Source organism: Littorina saxatilis, linkage group LG9 (genome assembly GCF_037325665.1).
Source record: "Littorina saxatilis isolate snail1 linkage group LG9, US_GU_Lsax_2.0, whole genome shotgun sequence".
Taxonomy (NCBI): Eukaryota; Metazoa; Mollusca; class Gastropoda; order Littorinimorpha; family Littorinidae; genus Littorina; species Littorina saxatilis.
The window spans coordinates 52,520,193-52,543,254 of record NC_090253.1 but is presented as its reverse complement, the minus strand read 5'-3'; the positions used below and the strand labels follow the sequence as shown (position 1 = coordinate 52,543,254).

At 42.2% G+C, this 23,062-nt stretch overlaps 1 protein-coding gene and 2 long non-coding RNA genes across 3 annotated transcripts in view; 1 reads left to right on the top strand and 2 right to left on the bottom strand.

Annotated features, from left to right (window-relative positions):
• The window catches only part of LOC138976437 (uncharacterized), a 41,573-nt gene extending 22,192 nt beyond the window's left edge, over window positions 1-19,381 (bottom strand). Inside the window, exon 1 of the long non-coding RNA XR_011458996.1 lies at window positions 19,225-19,381. This is a non-coding gene — a long non-coding RNA (uncharacterized lncRNA). The remainder of the gene's footprint in view (window positions 1-19,224) is intronic.
• On the top strand, window positions 5,793-15,997 carry LOC138976436 (uncharacterized). The gene is made up of 7 exons (XM_070349294.1): window positions 5,793-6,615; window positions 9,205-9,328; window positions 11,599-11,746; window positions 12,270-12,324; window positions 13,208-13,335; window positions 14,010-14,119; window positions 14,858-15,997. Exons 1-7 carry the CDS (start codon window positions 6,374-6,376, stop codon window positions 14,924-14,926), a joined length of 876 nt encoding a protein of 291 aa, XP_070205395.1. The 5' UTR covers window positions 5,793-6,373; the 3' UTR covers window positions 14,927-15,997.
• Window positions 19,382-20,146: 765 nt separating the features above from the next.
• Window positions 20,147-23,062, bottom strand: part of LOC138977463 (uncharacterized) — a 3,365-nt gene continuing 449 nt past the window's right edge. The window contains exons 2-3 of the long non-coding RNA XR_011459289.1: window positions 21,615-21,735; window positions 20,147-21,031 (exon numbers count right to left, since the gene is read on the bottom strand). This is a non-coding gene — a long non-coding RNA (uncharacterized lncRNA). The remainder of the gene's footprint in view (window positions 21,032-21,614; window positions 21,736-23,062) is intronic.

The following is a 23,062-nucleotide window of genomic DNA, read 5'->3' as shown; positions in this document are numbered from 1 at the left end:
CCCCCCCACATCCCCCGAAGAAAGACCACGGGATTCAATACATGATAATAGTTATTAAACACAAAGCAGTTGTAGCTAGATTCAACTGGATGCTCCCCAAAAGACCTCAACCCCCCAAACTGGATACGCTAATGCCGTTCGCCACGGCCGTTACGACAAAGGTAAACACCCCCCTCACCCCTGGTGAAAAGCTCAGTCAAAACAAACCATAAGAAGGCGGACAATGGCACTCACCGCACTGCACAGAGTCCACTAAACAAGGGAAGAGACAAGCCATTTAACCAAGAAGAATTTGTCGCCTCAGTGGCCGATCAAATTTACAGTAAAGTAATGAAAAAGATCGAAACCGACCTGGAACAAAAACAGCGAGACATTAAACCTTCACAGGAAAAGGAACTGGCAGCAGAAGTCTTCAAAAAAGTCGATAGTCACAGAGACTTTGTGTTCATAACAACCCAAAAAAACAGAAGAAAAAGACCTGAGAGGCTACCTAGAGCTCTGCCTCACCTCTATGGTGACTGCTAGGCAGAAGCAGAGCCCCGAGGCTCTCATCAACTTATTAACGGATACCTACTGTTTTGTGACAAAAAATAAAGTGTCCGTCCCTAAACCAGACACCTACCTCATGGCCCTCAGCGCTCTCGCGGGGAGCAGAGATCTGTCGTCTGAGGAAATTCTCACAATTAAAAAATCACTGTAAGTCCCTTGTAATTTTGGACTCCCTAAAGTGGGAGCAAACTAAAATAAAGCCAGCATAAACACATGATCGTCATTTGTCAACGGTTTTAACTTAAACAAAGGGGACACACAGCTCGCAGGGAGCGAAGGGCATTGCCCCACCTCGCGGGCGTGGTTTTTTGGTTTTTTTTTGTTTTTTGTTCCTCTCCTCCTGATGGTTTTAAACTCCTGTTTCCGGATTACACGATAAACTTAAAAACATGATTATATAAACGAGAGGATAGCTGTTTTCTCTCTCAGTTAATACTGCTAATGTGCCGTCGCCTCCCATGCGACTATTGTAGTGGCGGGGAGGTCGACGGACAATGCAGATAGATCTCTTAACCCTATCTTTTTATCCTATTTATAATGAGTAAATGCCGTATATCAACTCATGCGTGCGTAAATAAAATGATGTGTCCAAATGTTACTACCCTATAGAAGATCAGTATTACGTGTTTGCGCATGTTCTTTATATTTTTCTCACAATGTTGTCACTTTTAAACCTTTTAACAGGTGGTCCTGAGTTTTATCTTTAAATTAAAATCCACGTTTTTAATGGTCCTTCCCCTAGGAAGTCAACGCATATAAAAGAAAAATTATTAATATTCCTCTTACAAGGATCTTAATGTATATTTCTTATTGCCCCACCCCCTCCCTTATTCACGGAGAGCGGGGCCGGGGTACTATCACGGTCGGGATTGCTTGGTCTTGCCCTTTTCTTTCCCTCCTTTTTATTTTTAATTAGCGTATCATCAACTCATGTCCCTAAAAGGAAAATTTCCTGTGAGGACGTTAAGGACCCCTAGATTCAGCTAGATTCAAGGCAATCACAAGATAGGAAAGCTTTCGAGTCATCGACAATCATTCGGAGGTGTGTTTTGGAACAAATGTTGGAGAAAAGGCTTCTTTTACAGACACTATCTAGTCTTATGTTTCTTATTTATTTGACCCTCTTAGGATTATGGAGTTTTATGCACTGCCTTTTATTGTTAACTAAACGTTTGTATTTGAAATAGCCCATTGCAGTTAAATCGCTTGTCCAGTATTTAATTTAATTCTCTATTTTTGTATGAACTCAAATGTTTAGTGTTCTTAGTATGTCTTGCTAAGCTAAGTTCTATTTAATCATAGTATGTTTGCGTGTGCTTATACTTTGTGATTTTGTAAAGCGCAGAGTGCTTTTAGTTATGCGCTATAGAAATCTCCTTAATAAATAAATAAATAAATAAACATTCAAAACTGTGTAAAATGGTCGAACTGAAGTTTTTGCACAACAACTATGACCATAAAAATTATTTCCCAAACTTAAAGTACTGGACAAATTAACCCCTTCGTTGTAAAGTTACACACGCGCAATGTCGAGACAAATTCATCAAAGACATGAACGCAATCATCCATGGAAAACGCGCTAATCATGCCAGTAAGGGCTGTTTTCAAGTCACTGAATGTCTAATGTTGATTGAGGTACACCATTGTATGGTAACACTTATCTCCCAATACCCCCTCGGACAGTTCTAGAACCCCATGCAATGCTTAAAAGATAAACTCCATGTCCTTACTTAATTTTGGCAGTTCAAAACTGTCAAAAACATGATTTCTCATGTTGGTCATGCTCGCAATAGTTATCTCTAATCGATGCTTCATAATATTATGCACGTTTTAGTTCTGCAGTTGCTCATACATCTTTTCATAGACATCTGAAGACGTGTGCTGCCCACATACAGATCAGCATAAATCCATTTACTACTTAGATTGTTTATTTATGTGTCTATATGTTATTTGCTTGTCTGTCTGTCTTGTGCGTACTCCTTCTCAAACATAAACAAACTCGGACATATTCAAACATAGTCTACATATGATCCAGAGACAGCCAGCATGCCTCTTCCTTGTTCTCCGACAAAAGAAAGCTTCCTTGTGGCCCATTGTGTGTTTTCGCCGGTAGGTGTCAATTGGCAGGCCAGGCACTTAATCACGCTTGACTCCCCTCCGCTCAAGCGGCAATCGTTTAGCAAGCCCCGGTGTCTGCTTCAAGAAAGCCCTTCACACCCAGATTAAGTGAGGGAACATCGAATAGTGACATTTTTCGATGTGATTTTCGATTTCATAAACAACAATTTTGAAAAAAAATATATAAAAGAGATAAATATTTTGCAAATACCGTATCTGGGTGGTCTAAATCAGGTTTCTTGTCAAACGTAAAATGCAGTAGAGAAAAAAACAACAACGTTGTATTAGAATTTACGACTAAATCAATTTGGGTCTACTTGTAGAAACAGTGTTAATAAATGTTCAACAAATGCTGAAAGAAGCAACAGGCAGCACCCTTGAAACGCTTGGCATGTATATTACATGTTGAATGTATATATTGGCTAAGAACAAAAGTTACGTTTGATTTAGACCCCTACCTCAATAGTTCTTTGAATGTTCGCCTTCTTTTATATTTACGGTACCGAGAAGCCTTTAACGGATGTATACATGTATAACTAATTCAATATGTTTTTCGAAGCATCCTATTATAAACTCTTACGTTAAATGTCTGACCTTTTTATATTTAGTCAAGTTTTGACTAAATATTTTAACATCGAGGGGGAATCGAAACGAGGGTCGTGGTGTATGTGTGTGTGTGTGTGCGTGTGTGTGTGTGTGTAGAGCGATTCAGACTAAACTACTGGACCGATCTTTATGAAATTTGACATGAGAGTTCCTGGGTATGAAATCCCCGAACGTTTTTTTCATTTTTTTGATAAATGTCTTTGATGACGTCATATCCGGCTTTTCGTGAAAGTTGAGGCGGCACTGTCACGCCCTCATTTTTCAACCAAATTGGTTGAAATTTTGGTCAAGTAATCTTCGACGAAGCCCGGGGTTCGGTATTGCATTTCAGCTTGGTGGCTTAAAAATTAATTAATGACTTTGGTCATTAAAAATCGGAAAATTGTAAAAAAAAATAAAAATTTATAAAACGATCCAAATTTACGTTTATCTTATTCTCCATCATTTGCTGATTCCAAAAACATATAAATATGTTATATTCGGATTAAAAACAAGCTCTGAAAATTAAATATATAAAAATTATTATCAAAATTAAATTGTCCAAATCTATTTAAAAACACTTTCATCTTATTCCTTGTCGGTTCCTGATTCCAAAAACATATAGATATGATATGTTTGGATTAAAAACACGCTCAGAAAGTTAAAACAAAGAGAGGTACAGAAAAGCGTGCTATCCTTCTTAGCGCAACTACTACCCCGCTCTTCTTGTCAATTTCACTGCCTTTGCCATGAGCGGTGGACTGACGATGCTACGAGCATACGGTCTTGCTGAAAAATGGCAGCTACTTGACTAAATATTGTATTTTCGCCTTACGCGACTTGTTTGTTTCTGTTTTTGTTTGTTTCTGTTGGGTTTCAAACAACATTCTGTGAGATCACCTTTAAGGTCATCGCCGTAACAAGAACACTGTTCTTCCTTTTATAGTCCATACAATATTTGCTGGCGTACACCCGTCAATTTTACGTTTATCAGTTCATGAAATATTTGCCGGCTTTTACCCATCTATGTTATCTTTCCCCGGTCAAGGCAATATATTGAAATGATTGTTGAAACTTCAGAGAACCCTTTGCTTAAAGTTCCAAAGATTTTTTTGTTTAGGAGCTTTCTATTCTCTTCGATCATGAACAAGGAAATAGCCGAATGAGTATGACGCATTCTCTAAAGCTGTCCTGGGGTAAGAACGGATGTGATCACACACTTATCGCTCGCTTGAGTAATTCTTCAATCACGCAAGAAGCTTTTGTGGTGTTATGTTTTCTTGAAATAGTGACACGTTACCTGGCACACTTAAGCAGGTTTCATGCCCCCCCCCCCCCTCCCTACCCATTGGGAATACAGACCACTTGAACAAATTTGAGTGTGTGGAGTTACGCCATGGAGTCATACTCGCCGGAGGAAAAAGGGTTAGTTCTTTGCTTTGTGGCGCCAATAACAAGTCTTTGGTGACGAATTGAGTCGTCTGTCAGAAAAACGTAACAAGGGAGGAAGGTCTCTTATTCATATTTGATTTGGCTGCCATGAATGTCTTGTTGTATGCCTTTTTTTCTTCCAAGTATATACAACTATTGCAACGACAATAAAGAGCTAACAGGCAAGTGATATTTAATTTAAAAATGGAATACGCTTTAATTTAAAACAAAAGCACAACGAACAAGATGTTTTAATTTAGTTCGCTCCAAGTCAAAATTTAAGCAAAACATCTAAATAGTTTTTAATGGCATTTAGTCCGCTGTCGCACGGAGGAATGTAGGATTACCAAAACCGGTTATGTTTTCTTGAAATAGTGACACGTTACCTGGCACACTTAAGCTAGGTTTCATGCCCCCCCTCCCTACCCATTGCGAATACAGACCACTTGAACGAAGCTGAGTGTGTGGAGTTACGCCATGGAGTCATACTCGCCGGAGGAAAAAGGATGAGTTCTTGGCTTTGTGGCGCCAATAACAAGTCTTTGATGACGAATTGAGTCGTCTGTCACTGTGTCAGTAAAACTTAAAAAGGGAGGAAGGTCTCTTATTCATATTTGCTTCTTTGGCTACCATGAATGTCTCGTTGTATGCCTTTTTTTTTCCAAGTAAATACAACTATTGCAACAACAATAAAGCGCTAACAGGCAAGTGATATTTAATTTAAAAATGGAATACGCTTTAATTAAAAAACAAAAAGCACAACGAACAAGATGTTTTAATTTATTTCGCTCCAAGTCAAAATTTAAGCAAAACATCAAAAGAGTTTTTAATGCGCATTAAGTCCGCTGTCGCACGGAGGAATGTAGGATTACCAAAACCGGCAAAAGCAAAACTTGGTAGCACTTGTTTCAAAAGAACACCCCCCCCCTCCCCCTTGTAGAACTTGGAATGCTAGATGCGTTGGCGGCAACCCAACCAGCCTCTCCCAACTTGCCGTATACCATTTACCATTCTGCCTTACCCAATTTGCCGCATCCTAGCCTGCTGCTTTGTATGTGTTAGTGCGTGTGTATTTGTGTGTGTGGGGCAGGGAGAGAGAGAGAGAGAGAGAGAGAGAGAGAGAGAGAGAGAGAGAGAGAGAGAGAGAGAGAGAGAGAGAGAGAGAGAGAGAGAATTTTGGAACTTTGAACTTTGAACTTTATTACAGGAAAGATAGCATTATGTCGATCACTAAGTGGGGCACTGCCCTTTGCTCCCTGTTATCCGAAAGCCAACAACAATAGGATGAGCATCAGAAGTGAAGATAAATAGGGAAATGTTTTCTCTGCGCGCGCGCCAGCAAGCAGGATGTCTCAGAACTGAAGCGGTAATTTTATGATCTAATTATAGGCGATGGGTTTATGGGTCACGTGATGTGGGGGCGGAGCAAAACATTGGTTGATACTTACTGTGTTGACATTAGTTCATTGGCCCCGCCCCAACATGATGTGACTTACTAATCCATGGGCTATCATTGGTTCATGTTTTTGGCGCTAAACTATCTGACAGTAAAGTACTATTTTGATGTGACACGTTATTACTTGGTGCAAATACGCGCGGTGTTTAAAACCACTTGGCGGACAGAACTGTGCATTCCCACAATTCGACACTTACTACACCCATAACCACACCGTTGATCAATTGCTGAGAAATGGCGCAAATGACAGTTGGGGAAACATTCAGAAGTTGGAACGACCTTACCGAACGGCTGGCAGACTTTTCCAGAAAGAACGATTTGGTGTACGTGGTCAAATACAGTCGTGCTGTTCAACTTGCGAACAAGAATTCAAAACAGCCCTTTCCAGACGAACTGAAGTATGCATACGCAAAACTTGTGTGCAAGTACTCAGGAAAAGGACGACTCACAGGCCGAGGTGCGAATAGGAGCAATGGGTAAGCGGATTTATACTTATTTGCTATACTTCTTATGCTTCCTTGTCACAGATAGTAACTCGTATGAATGTTTAATTTTAATATTATTATTTATTTTTTATTTTTATTTAGTCAAGTTTTGACTAAATATTTTAACGTAGAGGGGGGAATCGAGACGAGGGTCGTGGTGTATGTGTGTGTGTGTGTGTGTGTCTGTCTGTCTGTCTGTGTGTGTAGAGCGATTTAGACTAAACTACTGGACCGATCTTTATGAAATCCCCATACTTTTTTTCATTTTTTCAATAAATGTCTTTGATGACGTCATATCCGGCTTTTCGTGAAAGTTGAGGCGGCACTGTCACGCTCTCATTTTTCAACCAAATTGGTTGAAATTTTGATCAAGTAATCTTCGACGAAGGCCGGGGTTTGGTATTGCATTTCAGCTTGGTGGCTTAAAAACTAATGAGTGAGTTTGGTCATTAAAAATCTGAACATTGTAAAAAAAAAAATTTTTTTATAAAACGATCCAAATTTACGTACATCTTATTCTTTATCATATTCTGATTCAAAAAATATATAAATATGTTATATTTGGATTAAAAACAAGCTCTGAAAATTAAAAATATAAAAATTATTATCAAAATTAAATTGTCCAAATCAATTTTAAAAACACCTTCATCTTATTCCTTGTCGGTTCCTGATTCCAAAAACATATAGATGTGATATGTTTGGATTAAAAACACGCTCAGAAAGTTAAAACGAAGAGAGGTACAGAAAAGCGTGCTATCCTTCTCAGCGCAAGTGCTACTCCGCTCATCTTGTCAATTTCACTGCCTTTGCCGTGCGCGGTGGACTGACGATGCTACGAGTATACGGTCTTGCTGGGTTGCATTACGTTCAGTTTCATTCTGTGAGTTCGACAGCTACTTGACTAAATGTTGTATTTTCGCCTTACGCGACTTGTTACATTTAGTCAAGTTATTCCGATTGTGAAGAAAATGTAACAGCAGAATACATCGCGCGTCGTGAATCGCTGCGCCCCTCGTAGCGCCGCGCGTTGTAAATCGCAACGCTGCACAACGCGCCGCGCGCTGTGAATCCACATCGCTCTTCGTGTGTGTGTGTGTGTGTGTGTCTGTCTGTCTGTCTGTCTCTCTGTCTCTCTGTCTCTCTCTCTCTCTGTCTCTCTGTCTCTGTCTGTCTCTCTCTCTCTCTCTCATCAGTTCATCAGTCTGCAAAGATTAAACATTTTCTAAATTTTGATGCACGCAGAACATTTTTTCAAGCGCATGTGCAGTCTGGAATAGACTATGCATCAACCCTTTGGGATTCTGCAAGTGATGCAGCTTTAAGACCCCTAAAATCTTTGCACAGACGCGGAGTAAAAGTTGTTCTGCTGAAAAACAGCACCCTCTCTAATCATGACTACAAAAAAGCTGAAATTCTTCCACTTTCATCCAGACTAGCGTTTAACAAGGCAAGGTTTATGCATAAAATAGTTCGTGGACATGTACCGGACTATTTAACTGAAAGAATATTATTAACTGAGACTTCATCAAGCCGCACGAAGAAACTAAATGTTCCCCTCCCTAGAATTGACTTGTATAAAACTAGTCTAGCATACTCAGGTCCATTTCTGTGGAATGTTTTACCAGTTTCTCTCAGACAGCCACTTTCTGTTGCCAGTTTTAGAAGACATACTTTTTTTGTATATGCTTTCATCGTCGTGTGGCACTTAATGCCGCGATCAGGTACTGCTGTTTGATAAGTACATGAAGATCTACTAATATAATCATTTTTTTTCTTCTTTTTTTTCTTTTTTTTCCTCTTTGTCTGATTTAATAACCATGTTTTTATGTTTTTGTTTTGCTTCTTCTTCTGCTTCATTATTATGCACTGCTTAGTTAATTCCCTCTTGGGCGAGGGCTGGATGAAAAAAGATTTCTCTCTCTGTCTCTCTCTCTGTCTCTCTCTCTCTGCCTCTCTCTCTCTCTGCCTCTCTCTCTCTCTCTCTCTCTCTCTCTCTCTCTCTCTCTCTCTCTTCTCTCTCTCTCTCACGTTTTGCGTTGCTTGAAACAGTTTTCATTATACCTTTGACAATAAGTATGTCATGTTCGTTTGTATGTATATTTTTGTTTGTTTGTTTAGTCTGTTAATCGTTTGCTTGTTTGTCGTTTGTTTTTATTACTTCTTTAATTGATATTCCAACATTTTAAAACGTATTATCATTCGGGCGAGGGCTGGATGTAAAAAAGCACCTGTTTGCTTATGCCATTACCCTCGTTAATAAAGAATTTGTCATTGTCATTGTCTCTCTCTCTCTCTCTGTCTGTCTCTCTCTCTAAAATAACGAAACCCTAGAAGAGTTCGGACCAACAAAATAAATTTGGCTTATATTTTGCCTGTGTGCATTAATAGGTAACATGCGCCTTGAGTCGCCTTGTGCGGTGAGATACGTGCGCGATATAAATCCTTGTAAATAAATAAATAAATGAACAAATAAATAAATAGTGTAAACACAAATAAATCAATTGGTCAGAATGTTGAATTGTTGTTTCGTTCCTTGTTAATTTTGCCCCGTTTCGTAAATATATTGTTTTGTACTTTCAGGTCAAAGAAAACAGAATGCCCAGCCTTCATTTTTGTATCTGCTGACCGCAAGAAAGGTTTGCTTTGGATCAAAAACATGATGAACAGTCACAACCATGAGTCCTCGAACAACAACGATGCAGAGGTACGCAACGTACTTCATGTGCATCCGACTAATACCTAAGTCATCATTTTGTTTTCATTGAATATGTTTTATGTGTTGTGTGATATATTAAATTTAGGACACTCGTCACATTCTAAGATCTTGAGCAGAGACCCTTTAATTTGTGTGACTGATAAAATGTTTCTTTATAGTGTTTACCGTATACATCTTCTCTCTCTCTCTCTCTCCTCTCTCTCTCTCTCTCTCTCCCCCTCTCTCTCTCTCTCTCCCTCGCGCTCTTTATCTCTCCCTCGCCCCCCCCCCCCTTCTCTCTCTCTCACTCTCCCCCTCTCTCTCTCTCTGATGTGTGTGACTGATAAAATGTTTCTTTATAGTGTTTACCGTATAGCAAGAATGAGCTCTCTCTCTCTGTCTCTCTCTCTCTCTTTCTCTTCCTCTCTCTCTCTTTCCTTTTCTCGCCCCCCTCTCTCTTTCTCCCCTCACTCTCTCCCTCCCTCTGTCACTCTATATCTCTCTCCCTCCCTTTCCTTTATGTGAATGCTGCAATACGTTGTGTTAAATATTGGTTGAAGTTGTTAAGAATGGACGTAAATAGATTGCCACATAAAGCCTATAAAATGTTGCGTGAACTGGATGAAAGAGGTAAAAGAAACTGGGTGTCTAGCGTACGTTGTAAATTATGTCAGAATGGTTTTGGGTTTGTATGGATGAATCAAGGAGTGCAAGATGAGAACCGGTTTTTTTAAAGATTTCAGAGAAAGATTGATTGATTGTAGATGGCACGAATGGAATGTTCATGTTCAGAACAGTTATAGATTTGCGTTATATAGGACATTTTGCACCGTGCACGAAGTAAAACCTTTTTTATTATTGAACATGGATAGGCATTTGACAATTAATATGGCAAGATTCCGAGGTGGAATAACAGAACTATTTGTGCACGTTAATCGATATAAGAGATACGATGCAGATAATGTTGTTATGCCCGTTGTGCAGGGAACGTAAGGAAGATGAGTTTCATTTTGTGCTTTGTTGCCCCGCACTTCGTGATTTGCGATGCTAGTTTATTTTTGCTAAGTTTTGTAGAAACCCAAGTTTACACAAGTTTTCTATGCTTATGGCATCTGTGAATGAAGGTATTGTTCGAAAGTTGTCAGTTTATGTGTACAAAGCATTTCGACTACGTAGTGTTGTTATGTCTTAGTTCATGTAAGCCTACGATATATTTTATTTGAAATGTAATGTCTTAGTTCGTGTATGATTTATTTCATTTGTGTGCAAATGTCATTATGTCATAGTATATATGTTCACCCCCCTCACAAGGGGCTATGGCCTAAATGAGTAAACAATCCAATCCAATCCAATCCAATCTCTCTCTCTCTCTCTCTCTCTCTCTCTCACTCTCTCTCGAGCTCTTTATCTCTCCCTCCTTCGCCCCCCCCTTCTCTCTCTCTCTCTCTCTCTCTCTCTCTCTCTCTCTCTCTCTCTCTCTCTCCCTCGCGCTCTTTATCTCTCCCTCCCTCGCCCCCCTTCTCTCTCTCACTCTCTCTCCCTCTCTCTCTCTCTCTCTCCCTCGCGCTCTTTATCTCTCCCTCCCTCGCCCCCCCCTTCTCTCTCACTCTCTCTCTCTCTATCCCTCTCTTTCTCTCAAGGGCACATTGTAAGATTAAGCCTATGGCCTAAAATGTCTACCCTTTATGTGAATAAAATGGTCTAAGTCTCTCTCTCTCTCTCTCTCTCTCGTGTGTGACTGATAAAATGTTTCTTTATAGTGTTTACCGTATAGCAAGAATGAGCTCTCTCTCCTCTCTCTCTCTCTCCTCTCTCTCTCTCTCTCTCTCTCTCTCCTTTCCTCGCCCCCCCCTCTCTCTCTCTCTCTCTCTCTCTCTCTCTCTCTGTATCTCTCTTTCTCTCTCCCTCTGTCTCTCTCCCTCTGTCTCTATCCCTCTCTCTCTCTCTTCTCTCTCTGTCTCTGTCTCTGTCTCTTTCTCTGTCTCTCTCTCTCTCTCTCTCTCCCTCTCTCTCTCTCTCTCTCTCTCTCTCTCTCTCTCTCTGGGTCTCTGTCGGTCTCTCTCTTTATTTCTCTCTCTGACTGAAATATTAACCACACCTCATTTCAGCGTTTTGTGTAATTTTATAACCAAGAGGTGGATGGTATGATTCCATGTAAAAGCCTGGCGCGGCCACATCTCAAACGTTGAGCCGAACTGATTACATTGGAATGAGTGTGCCTTTACAGTGAAGGCGATGTGGGTATGTGACTGTATATATAATTTGTCTGTTTATTTCAGGTCCAGTTAAAAATCAGCGGAGTTTTAACAGAAATTCAGCTGTCCTGCTACAACGTCCACGACGAAGAACTTGAGAGACGTCACTCCGCTTTGGCAAAGCTGCTGGAAGGCTGGCAAAACACAACTTCCCTTGGTATGAACCACGCAGGTACTGTTTGTTTCTGGTACAGTTTTGTGCTATTGTATACGAAATGTATGAGAAACACAATGCAATTAATGTTACTCAGTGGATTTAAAACTTAAATGAACACATTTTCTAAGGTTCCGAACTCAAATGCAACCAAGTGTCCGGATTCCATGCAAGCTTTTGAAGTTCATGTGCAGGATCCTTGTAGGGTCTCTCTGCACCTTGAAGTGAGAAGTACAGTGACTTTAAACCATGGCGTGGGAGTTTAATTGGCTAACTCCAAGACTGTTCAAAAGTTCAGTCAGCGAGTAACCTTGCTGAGGCTTTGGCAATGTGCTGTACTTTCAATATAAAGGAATGGCCCATACGTTGTTTTGAGTTTTTCGGAGTTGTGCAGTTACACAAAGAATTGTCTAAACCAAGAGTGCGAGTAATTCAAATAGATGTCATGACGATGAAAGGCACTTGGGCAATATATTGTGTGGTTTTTGTCATAACACACGAGGCGTTTAAGTAACTATGCCAATCATTTTCTGTTGTGCAGGTCCAGTGTCACTTTCACCTAAAAATATCGCAGACACTGATGAGCCTGATTTGGGGTAGGTGAACACAAGATGCCAGTTTACAAACTTCTGTTATCAAATTAAACGATAGTTCCTTTCAAAAAATGTCGTAGTGCAATATTAAATCTGTTTGTAAGCTCACTGCTAATGAGGTAGTGGATCCAGAATGTTGCTTTCCAAAAAGCAGTTCATATTGAATACATTAAGACGAGTCATAATTTTAAGAATTCATGTAACGTTTCGGTCTCGTCATTTTCGTTTGTACTGTAGGGTTTTGTAGCCTAGCTGTGTCGTTTATCTTTTGTTGGAAAAAAGTGGAAAAAACAGACTTTATGTTTTTCTATATGACAAACGGGGTGAAAGTGTTTAAGTCGGACCGCATTCACGGAATTTCTGAATTGACGGGAATTCGGCAAGACTTTTGCCCATTTCGCGTAATCCGAAAAAAAGGCAGCCAGGATTGAGGGTTTTGCCAGGATGTGCAAGGATACGTCTAAAACAAGCCTATTTTGCCAATCCGTAATCTTCTGTATTTTGTGTGTGTGGTGCTTTAGCTCCTTGTTATGGCTTGCGGAGCGACTCGGACACAGATTGATAACGGACTCTCATGCTCGAGAAACTGTCTCACTACGCGAAGTAACAATGTGCCGAGTGAGCTCAGGTAGCAGAGCACTTGACTCAAAACCCGAATCAATAAAATCAATCATTTTAAAGAACATTTGTTTTTAGGAACAGCCCAATGGGCGCTTGTAACCCCGCGCGTCGATTGCCGGTAATAGCTCTTAATGAACTCGGCCTGGCACGCAATATACCTCTTGCAGTAGAATTGGAATGTTACGATTAACCAGGAAATTCATTTATCTAAATTGTTCACCTGTTGTATCAAAATTAAATCATATAATTGTCATGTGCATGGCAGGTTGACGTTGCCAGACGAAAAACTGGCAGCACGTGTCAAACAACTGAAATCGGAACTGTTTGCCATATTTGACGGGACCAAAGAAAGTGACCGTCATAAGCTGTACTGCCGAGGTGGAGTATCCCGACGTGAGTTTCACTTCATTGCTGCCTTATTCAATAATGGTCTCCCCACCCAACACGGTCTTTAATTAAAAAAAGCTAATCGTGTTTATTACTTTTGTAGTTACAATGACATGGTACTATTTACTGTAATCCAGTACTTACACAAAATTATTCACACACTAACATCTTGCTTAGTTGGTGACAAAACGTAATGATTATCAATCAATAGGAGAAATTATGTATAACGCCATCTCAATCGAAGGATGCACGTGTCAACTTTACTAAGGGTAAAAAACAGGTGGGGTTCAGACCCTTTTTGATAGGTGCCACTAAAGGAAAGATCTTTATTCTTTAACCTCGTACTATACGGTTTTTTTCGGTGTATTTTGGGAGTACCCTCAGTATAGCGGTGGTCACGTAGCCCATGTAAAGAAATCGTTGATCCAAGATGTTTGCCAGATAGTGAAGTGAAATGCCTTTGATGGCACCAGAAGTTTAAATGAAAGACCACGGGTATTTGTTTTTATGTTGGTCCAGAAATTCAGTATAAATGTGTCATTAAAGTAATTCGCTGCACCTGGCACTGAACACACTATTGGCAAAGATCTACATAGGAGCCTCGGGGTGCGGCAGTCTGTTCCGCTCATAAGAGAGTGAGGTATTTTTTTATAAACAATTTCTGAAACTGTTTATTACAGGATCGTTGGATGGATATGGAGGACTTGGCTACCTTCAGGAAGGCCAGGAAGACCTTGTGATGGATATTCTCTTATCTCTATTCTCCAAGCACGGAACATTGTCTTTGAACGTACGTAAGAGTGGTTTACTGATTTAGTTTTGATGGCCTTCATACAGTAGCATAACATGTACACACATTGTGTCACGAAAGTAGCAGCCCGTTTTACAAGAAATGGTTAGGAAAATGTTGATGTATTCGTATGTATTTCATCGCATTATTGGAAATAATGTTTTTGGCATTGAAACTCCTGATGGAACTTGTGACTATTTGCAAGCTTTGGCGTCAATACTTTCGGCGTTTATTGTTGATTAATTTGTTTTTTTAGGGGTACAGTTTTACTGCCTTGTTTTTCTAAAACCGCAGCTTCAGGCTTAAAGACAAAAAACGTAACAATACTTTCTTATGCGATGTTACATTCACGCTTCTGAGATTTATTATTTGTACTATAAGTGTGTGTCTGTCTGTCTAATTAAAAGACCACTGGATCGACGTACTAGTATATGTAACATTTTGTTTTGTTAAACATAAACGTTTCATTAACATACAATTCTTGTTTTTGATCCCGTACGATGTACAGTTCAGAGAGTTCGTTGTCGTAACAGAGGCATCGGAATCTCCTATTATTAACACAAAGAAGATGAACAATTAACGGTTTTTTTCTTTTAATGTGGAGTGCTCACCCATTTGCAAACGGAGTGTTTCGCTTTCATTGAAATCCGCTTGTAATGCCTAATTATTTTCTCTCGGGGTTATCAAATACTGTTGAAAATGGGTAACACTGTGGTACTTTTGTTGTGTCTGTTTTAGATGGCTGACTACTTGATGAGGGTACTGCTGCCGGAGGTTGTTGACAAAATATTTGTCAGCCAGTCATGAAAGAAACATTAGATATTGTAAACATTTGTTACAATGTGTTTTGGTGATTTTGGTTAGATGTGTGTTTTAGATTATGTACAGTCAATGTTTTTCCTGATCAAACTTGCTGCTATTGAACTTTTTGTTCAATAAAAACGCCAATGAAGTATATACAAAGTATACATTAAATGCAATCGTTTTCGAATCATCAGTGATCGGTCATCATCGAACCAAAAGCAATTTCAATGTTCAAACAAATAAACAAATATAAAACATCAGGGTAGCATAGTGAACGCGGTGTTAACCTGCATATTTCGAGCTTTTGGAATGATATGAGAACAGGTCAATGCTTTTTTTAGTCTTATGTTTTAAAGTTTTGTTGTTGATCTACATGTATTAACCATTCAAGAACTTTGATTGAACAACAGTTTAAGATATTGCCATCAACACAATATTCAATGAACAGCTATTTATGCGTTTAGTTATCAGTTTGATGGTATATGTATGTGTTGTTTATAATGATGTAACAGAGAATTAAAGCTTTGTCATGAATGATCCGGAATGCACCACCTCTATTATTGTCACTATGGCCATGTTACTGCTCACTACATCTATCGTCACGCTCATAAGAAAAAATACCTATCTCAGTGTTAGACATGTCTGTGGTGAAACTACAGGGGGAGCTACTGGAAGGGTATATATCATGTGTAAGAGAGTACACAGTCTTAGACCATCGGAACCATTGCCACGGTAACGTAAGCAAAACTGCCGAACACTTTTTCTTTATGATGCAGAACAAATTGTTTTGAAAATGTACGGAATGCAGAATCTCTTTATGGGTTGATTTGCAGTTTTGCCGACTGAAAATGTTGCGGTCACCTTTTTATTTCACGTTATGCTGTGGTAACAGCCGAAGATGGGCAGTTCGCAAATTAAAATGAGATAAGCAGATTGTTCAGAAACCAAAGACGTTCCAGAACATAAAAAATGACAGAGGCAATTACCGTATGAGCGTGACGCTATGTTCGTCTGCGTGTGACTGTCTCTCTCTCTCTCGCTCCCTCCCTCCTTACCTCTCTCTCTTCCTCCCTCCTTTGCTCCCTCTCTCTCTCTCCCTCCGTACCTCTCTCTCCCTCCCTCCCTCCTTTGCTCCCTCCCTCTCTCTCTCTCCCTCCCTCCTTACCTCTCTCTCCCTCCCTCCTTTGCTCCCTCTCTCTCTCCCTTCCTACGTACCTCTCTCTCTCCCTCCCTCCTTTGCCCCCTCTCCCTCTCTCCTCTCCCCTCCTTTGCTCCCTTTATCTCTCTCTCACTCTCTTTCTCCGTACCTCTCTCTCCCTCCCTCCCTCCTTTGCTCCCTCTCTCTCTCTCCCTCCTTCCTTACCTCTCTCTCTCCCTCCCTCCTTTGCTCCCTCTCTCTCTCCCTTCCTACGTACCTCTCTCTCTCCCTCCCTCCTTTGCTCCCTCTCTCTCTCCCCCCTTACCTCTCTCTCTCCATCCCTCCTTTGCTCCCTCTCTCTTTCTCCCTCCCTCCGTATCTCTCTCTCTCCCTCCCTCCTTTGCTCCCTCTCTTTCTCTCACCCTCCTTACCTATCTATCTCCCTCCCTCCTTTGCTCCCTCTCTCTCTCTCCCTCCTTTGCTCCCTCTCTCTCTCCCTCCATACCTCTCTCTCTCCCTCCCTCCTTTGCTCCCTCTATCTCTCTCTCTCACTCTCTTTCTCCGTACCTCTCTCTCTCCCTCCCTTCATCCGTACCTCTCTCTCTCCCTCCCTCCTTTGCTCCCCCTCTCTCTCTCCTTTCCTCCATACCTCTCTCTCTCCCTCCCTCCTTTGCTCCCTCTATCTCTCTCTCACTCTCTTTCTCCGTACCTCTCTCTCTCCCTCCCTTCATCCGTACCTTTCTCTCTCCTTCCCTTCCTCCGTACCTCTCTCTCTCCCTCCCTCCTTTGCTCCCTCTCTCTCTCCCTCCTTACCTCTCTCTCCCCCTCCCTCCTTTGCTCCCTCTCTCTTTCTCCCTCCCTCCGTATCTCTCTTTCCCTCCCTCCTTTGCTCCCTCTCTCTTTCTCCCTCCCTCCGTATCTCTCTCTCCCTCCTTCCTTTGCTCCCTCTCTCTCTCTCACCCTCCTTACCTATCTCTCTCCCTCCCCCCTTTGCTCCCTCTCTCTCTCTCTCTCCCTCCCTCCGTACCTGTCTTTCTCACTCCCTCCTGTGCTCCCTCTCTCTCCCTCCCTCCTTTGCTCCCTCTCTCTCTCTCCCTCCCTTCCTCCGTAACTCTCTCTCCCTCCTTCCTTTGCTCCCTCTCTCTCTCCCTCCTTACCTCTCTCTCTGCCTCCCTCCTTTGCTCCCTCTCTCTTTCTCCCTTCCTCCATACCTCTCTCTCTCTCTCCCTCCCTCTTTTGCTCCATCTCTCTCTCTCCCTTCCTCCGTACCTCTCTCTCTCTCCCTCCCTCTTTTGCTCCCTCTCTCTCTCTCTCCCTTCCTCCGTACCTCTCTCTCTCCCTCCCTCTTTTGCTCCCCCTCTCTCTCTCTCACTCCCTCCTTACCTATCTCTCTCCCTCCCTCCTTTGCTCCCTCCCTCTCTCTCTCCCTCCCTCCGTACCTCTCTCTCTCTCCCTCCCTCCTTTGCTCCCTCCCTCCTTTGCTCCCCTCTCTCTCTCTCTCCCTTCCTCCTTACCTCTCTCCCTCCCTCCTTTGCTCTCTCTCTCTCTCTCTCTCTCTCTCTCTCTCTCTCCCTCCCTCCCTCCTTACCTCTCTATCTTCCTCCCTCTTTTGCTCCCTCTCTCTCTCTCTCTCTCCCTCCGTACCTCTCTCTCCCTTCCTCTCTCCTTTGCTCTCTCTCTCTCTCTCCCTCCCTCCTTACCTCTCTCTCTCCCTCCCTCCTTTGCTCCCCTCTCTCTCTCCCTACCTCCGTACCTCTCTCTCTCCCTCCCTCCTTTTCCCCCTCTCTCTCCCTTTCTTCCTCCGTACCTCTCTCTCAATATATATCACGACTTCCCCGCCCCCTTTATTCCATCCCTTCCTACCGCCAACAATCTACTTTTCTCTACCTCCCTCTTACCCTCTCTCTCCCTCCCCTCTGTCTCTCCATCTCACTCTCTATACCCCTCCCCCTATCTCTTTCTTCCTCCCACTCTCTTCCTCCCTTCCTATCTCCCCCTCTCTCACTCCCTTCCTCCCTCCCACTATTTCTTTCCATCCTTCCTTCCCCTCTCTACTCTCTCATTTTCCCTCCTCTCTTCCTCCCTCCATATCTCACTCTCTCCCCCCTCTCATTCCTTCCACACCACTATTTCTTTCCCTCCCTTCCTCTCTCCCTCCCTTCCACACTCCCTATCTCTTTCTTCTTCTTTTCCTCCCTCAATCCCACCAAATCTCTTCCCCCCTCTCTCTCTCTCTCCCTCCCTTCTTTTCTCCTTCTCTCTCCATCCCTTTCACTCAGTCCATTCCTATATATCTCTCTTCCTCCCCATTTATCTCCCTTCCTCCGTACATCTCTCTTTATCTTGGTAGTATTATGACATTTATTAAATTGAAAGTAACAAGAAAGCACCTACGCGGTTCATACTTCGCAATAAGTCAAGTCAAGTCAATACTTATTTCAAAAAACCCCTAGGGTTACATGAATAAAATAAATAAAAATTGCAATAAACACGACAAAAAAGATGTAATAATGAGACACAACACTTCGAATTAACCGAAAATAAATCTCATAACAAAATAATTGTAATCATTTTTTTTTTTACAGGAATGTATATGTTTCTGTGTTTGTTTTTGTTTTAATACAAAACAACAAAAAAAAACCGTGATCAAATAATCAGAACTCTTTCAAAATACTCTTAATAAAATATATTAAATGCAATAACTTTTTTTTTTTTTTAAATTCAAATACATGTTTAAGTTTGACTGCATTTGAATAGAAACTGAATTTTGATGAAAGCAGTTACTGTAAAGTCATTTGAAGTCACATGATAAAAATCACATGGTTTAGTTGAGCAGACCAAAAAGTGCAGAGCTAAAATGTGTGTATGAATCTGTGTGAAAATCCAGTCCGTTTGTCCACAGGGATGCTAGGAAGCAGTCAAATGGGGTCGCTCAATCTGCTCAAATCCAGTCAAATGGGGTCGCACGGGCCGACAAATGGGGACGTCCCCGTTTGTCGGAAGCGTCCCCATTTGACTGCTCTCCAGTGACAATCGTCCCCATTTGTCGGTAAAACCACCTACACACACACACACACACACACACACACACACACACACACACACAAGTACGAAAAAAGAGACGGACAGAATAAAAGAAAGCGCCACATTTCATTTCCTCTACCTGTGTAATTTTGGAAGTCAAAGAACGTCTGTTCCCTTCAAGCTCAAGCAAGTGGAAGCGAATAAAATAGAATCGTCACGCGCACAGCAACATCCTGGATCGACTTACCACCTCTGTTCCACTGTGTGATATTCAGCACTTTTTTCCTGGATTGTAACACTTCTCAAGGTGTCAGCTGTCCCGGATGTAAAAAGTAGGTTAGACAGCAATATATATTTATGATTAGTATCCCGGATGCTATGAAAGTACGGAGGATCGGCTTTGTTTTTTTCTTCTGGGTGTGATGCTAGCAGCTGCTTTTATATGCGACGCATAATTATGAGTGAATGGCGATAGGGTGTGGGGAATTTCACAAACACGCGCGCGATCAGATTGATAAACGCACTCACACACACATACGTTTACACATATATGCACACATTCGACTAGATACAAGAACAAACATTGACACACACACACACGCACAAACACACACACACACACACACACACATACACACACACACCGCGGCATACACAACACACAAACACACTAACACTGATACACACAAATAATCAAACACACACACACACACACACACGCACATATAGACATGCACGCACGAAGAGAAAATGTCAGCTTTACGCCCAAACGGCAAAGCGGCCATTAGGGGCGGGATGTGAGACATGCACACACGCACGCATGCACGCACGCACGCACGCACGCACGCACACGCACAAATAATCTTGCACAGAATCATTCTGATAATCATCGCTCCACGGCTATCGCTAAAGAATGAGCCGAACTCATTTTGACCTGATGGCACAGAATCTTAAACACACACACACACACACACACACACACACACACACACACACACACACACACACAGAGTAGCCTATACTCCAATCGCACATGCTAATCCAAACACAAACGAAAGAAATAGTCCAAATTGTTATTTTAATCCGGCTGTGTTATTCAGGAAAGAAAATGAAACAACGCTCAGGTCTCTCTAATACAGTGCCAAGGTGTTTGTTGTTGTTGCTTATTGATGGTGTTGTTGTACGTGATGGTGATGGCGGTGGTGGTGGTTGACGGTATCGTCGTCGTCGCCACACTGTTGCTGTTCTGTTCGATCAAATGTCAAGTCAGTTCAGATTAGTCGCTGTTGCTGTTGCTACGTAGTTTTGGTCTCATGCTACGTAGTTTTGGTCTCATGCGACGTAGTTTTGGTCTCATGCTACGTAGTTTTGGTCTCATGTTACGTAGTTTTGGTCTCATGCTACGTAGTTTTTGTCTCATGCTACGTAGTTTTGGTCTCATGCTACGTAGTTTTGGTCTCATGCGACGTAGTTTTGGTCTCATGCTTCGTAGTTTTGGTCTCAATTTACCGTGTAATCGGTCAAACTCTAAGGTAAAAACAAAGTGAAGTAAGCGCTCGACATACGACACGTGCAACAACAAGACTGTGTGAGAATTAAGCGGAACCAAGCTCCTGGCACCTGAGAGAAAAACAAACATCGGATTTGTTAAACCATTCTGTCCAAATTGGTCGCTGCTGCTGCTGTTTTTGTTGTTATTGCTGTTGTTGCTGCTGCTGCTGCTGCTGCTGCTATTGTTGCTATTGTTGACGTTGTTCATGATGGCCATAAATTGGTGCGATTTCACTCCAACTGTTAAAATTGCTGTCGCCCCCCTGGCATGTCCGCGGTTTGACCCTGACAGCACCGTGGAGGGTCGTCACAGCTGCACGGGCGGGAGAAAGGGTAGCGGCCGCTGCTGCGTTTTCCCAATTCGTGAAGGGTCATGTCTGTTAATTCAGCGGGATCTGTGAAGACGAAGAAGATGAAGTAAACAGACTGAATACTCGAGTTTTACATCCTCGAAAGATTTGTCTTGGGACAGGAAGATATAGTACACTATGTTGAAGTTAACAGCTAAAGGGAGAGTTTGCACGCACATTCGATTGCAGGTTTGCGCGGGCGCGCATGCACACACCCACGCACAGACAAAGACATACAGACATACGGACACACAGACACAAACAGAAAGACACACAGACAGACAGACAGACCCACATACACACACACATACACACACACACACACACACACACACACATACACACACACATACACACACACACACACACACACAAACAAACACACACACACACACACACACACACGAACGCACCCGCACGCTTGTATGTGTGTAAACGCACACAGGTCGACACCAGCACAATCACGCACGAAACCACAGTTATTAGTGGAGATCTCGCCCCCCATCCCTATCCCCCCCCCCCCCCCCGCGTCCCCCCCACCCCCACCACCCGCCCCTTCTTCCCCCCCTTCTTCCCCCCCTTCTTCCCCCCCCCCCACCCACAACGCCTCTCCCTACATCATTCTTACCTTTGAGCGGGGTAGCAGACGACGAGGCTGCAAGACACAAAGTCACGACAGCCAGGAATGCGACAAGCTTGTGACGGTGCATGGTCGCCTTTCAAGTCTCCGTCCTCACTCTCTGCGTAAGCTGAAAACAGGATTTGTATAAGTGGATGGACGAATGTTAATTGATTAAACGTCCAACAATGATATGCTTGGCAAAGTTTAAAGAAAAAAGAAAAAAGCATGAATAGAATGAATAGTTTGACCAAAAGCTTTTGTCTTGTTAAAAATGTACGTGCATATTAGGTTTATGTGGCTTATGTTACCAAGACAATGTTTCAGCGAGGTCTCGGCCGTGAGGTTTAACTTGCCAGCCAATGATTAACTAGTCTTGGTAACCCCCCCTTCCCAACCTCCCCCCCCACCCCCCGCAGTCCGTTTAGTTTCCTTCTGAAAGGCCCACAGAATGACGAAGGTATTAAGCTCAAATTTCGCTTTTCGCTACTTGTTATTCAAATAATTATCTGTGCAGTTCGAAGAGTGAAGAGTTCACTTAAAGGCAGAGTAAGCCTCCCGTAAACCATCACAGATACGGTCAGGCTTTTACACACAGTACATACACCCTTTCATTTAAACACTCACCAATTGAGAACATCCTAGGTGCCCTCCGTAAAGAGCGAACAATTTTCAAAGAATTTATTTTTGCGTGGTTTATCTTACCCCTGAGCCATCGTGAACCCGTGTGATCCAGTTTTCCCTTTTCACAATGCAGTCGTCATAGTTAGTCATTTGAATGCGACTCGACGTGAGCTTATCTAGAATAGCACGTTTTTTATGCACGAAACAACGGCTGTGGTTCACAAGAACTCTAGCGATGGCTTTTGACTGTTGAGAGGAACGGCGATTTGCACTGATAAAACCGTCGTCTGCCACGACCCTTGCGTGACCCTGCTTCCGGGCTTTTCTTTTTTTAAACTTTCACAACTTCGAATTGTTCTGATCTTGTCTTGATGAAAAACGAATTCTTTTATGATTAAAGAATGTTTGTGTAACAAGCTGTCAATTTATTATTTAGATTTTAAAAGTTAGGTCTAGCGCAAAAACGAGGCGCCATTGTTCTTCAGGGCCAAGTCCACGAAAATAAATTCTTGGAAAATGTCTCACGCTCGACAGAAAGCAGCCAGGATGTTCCCGTTCGGTGAGCGTATGCTTGTACTGTATTTAGACGCTCGGGGAGCTCTGTGATGGTTTACGGGAGGCTTACTGTGCCTTTAATCAGTCGCATGTTCTGTCAGTGAGTGTGTGAGTGAGTGTGGGGTAAAGTGAGTGAGTGCGTGAGTAAATGGGTGGGTGACAGTGAGTGAGTGAGTCGTGAGTGGGTGAGTGCGTGAGTAAATGGGTGACTGAGTGGGTAAGGGAGGGAGTAAGAGAGTGAGTGACAGTGGGTGAGTGCGTGAGTAAATGAGTAAATG

Bases quoted from the DNA above. Each gene is read 5' to 3' on its own strand.
- LOC138976436 (XM_070349294.1), top strand. From the start codon at position 6,374: ATGGCGCAAATGACAGTTGGGGAAACATTCAGAAGTTGGAACGACCTT. The intron at 6,616-9,204 runs GTAAGCGGATTT...TTGTACTTTCAG, and splicing joins GGTGCGAATAGGAGCAATGG to GTCAAAGAAAACAGAATGCC. The intron at 12,325-13,207 runs GTAGGTGAACAC...TGTGCATGGCAG, and splicing joins ACTGATGAGCCTGATTTGGG to GTTGACGTTGCCAGACGAAA.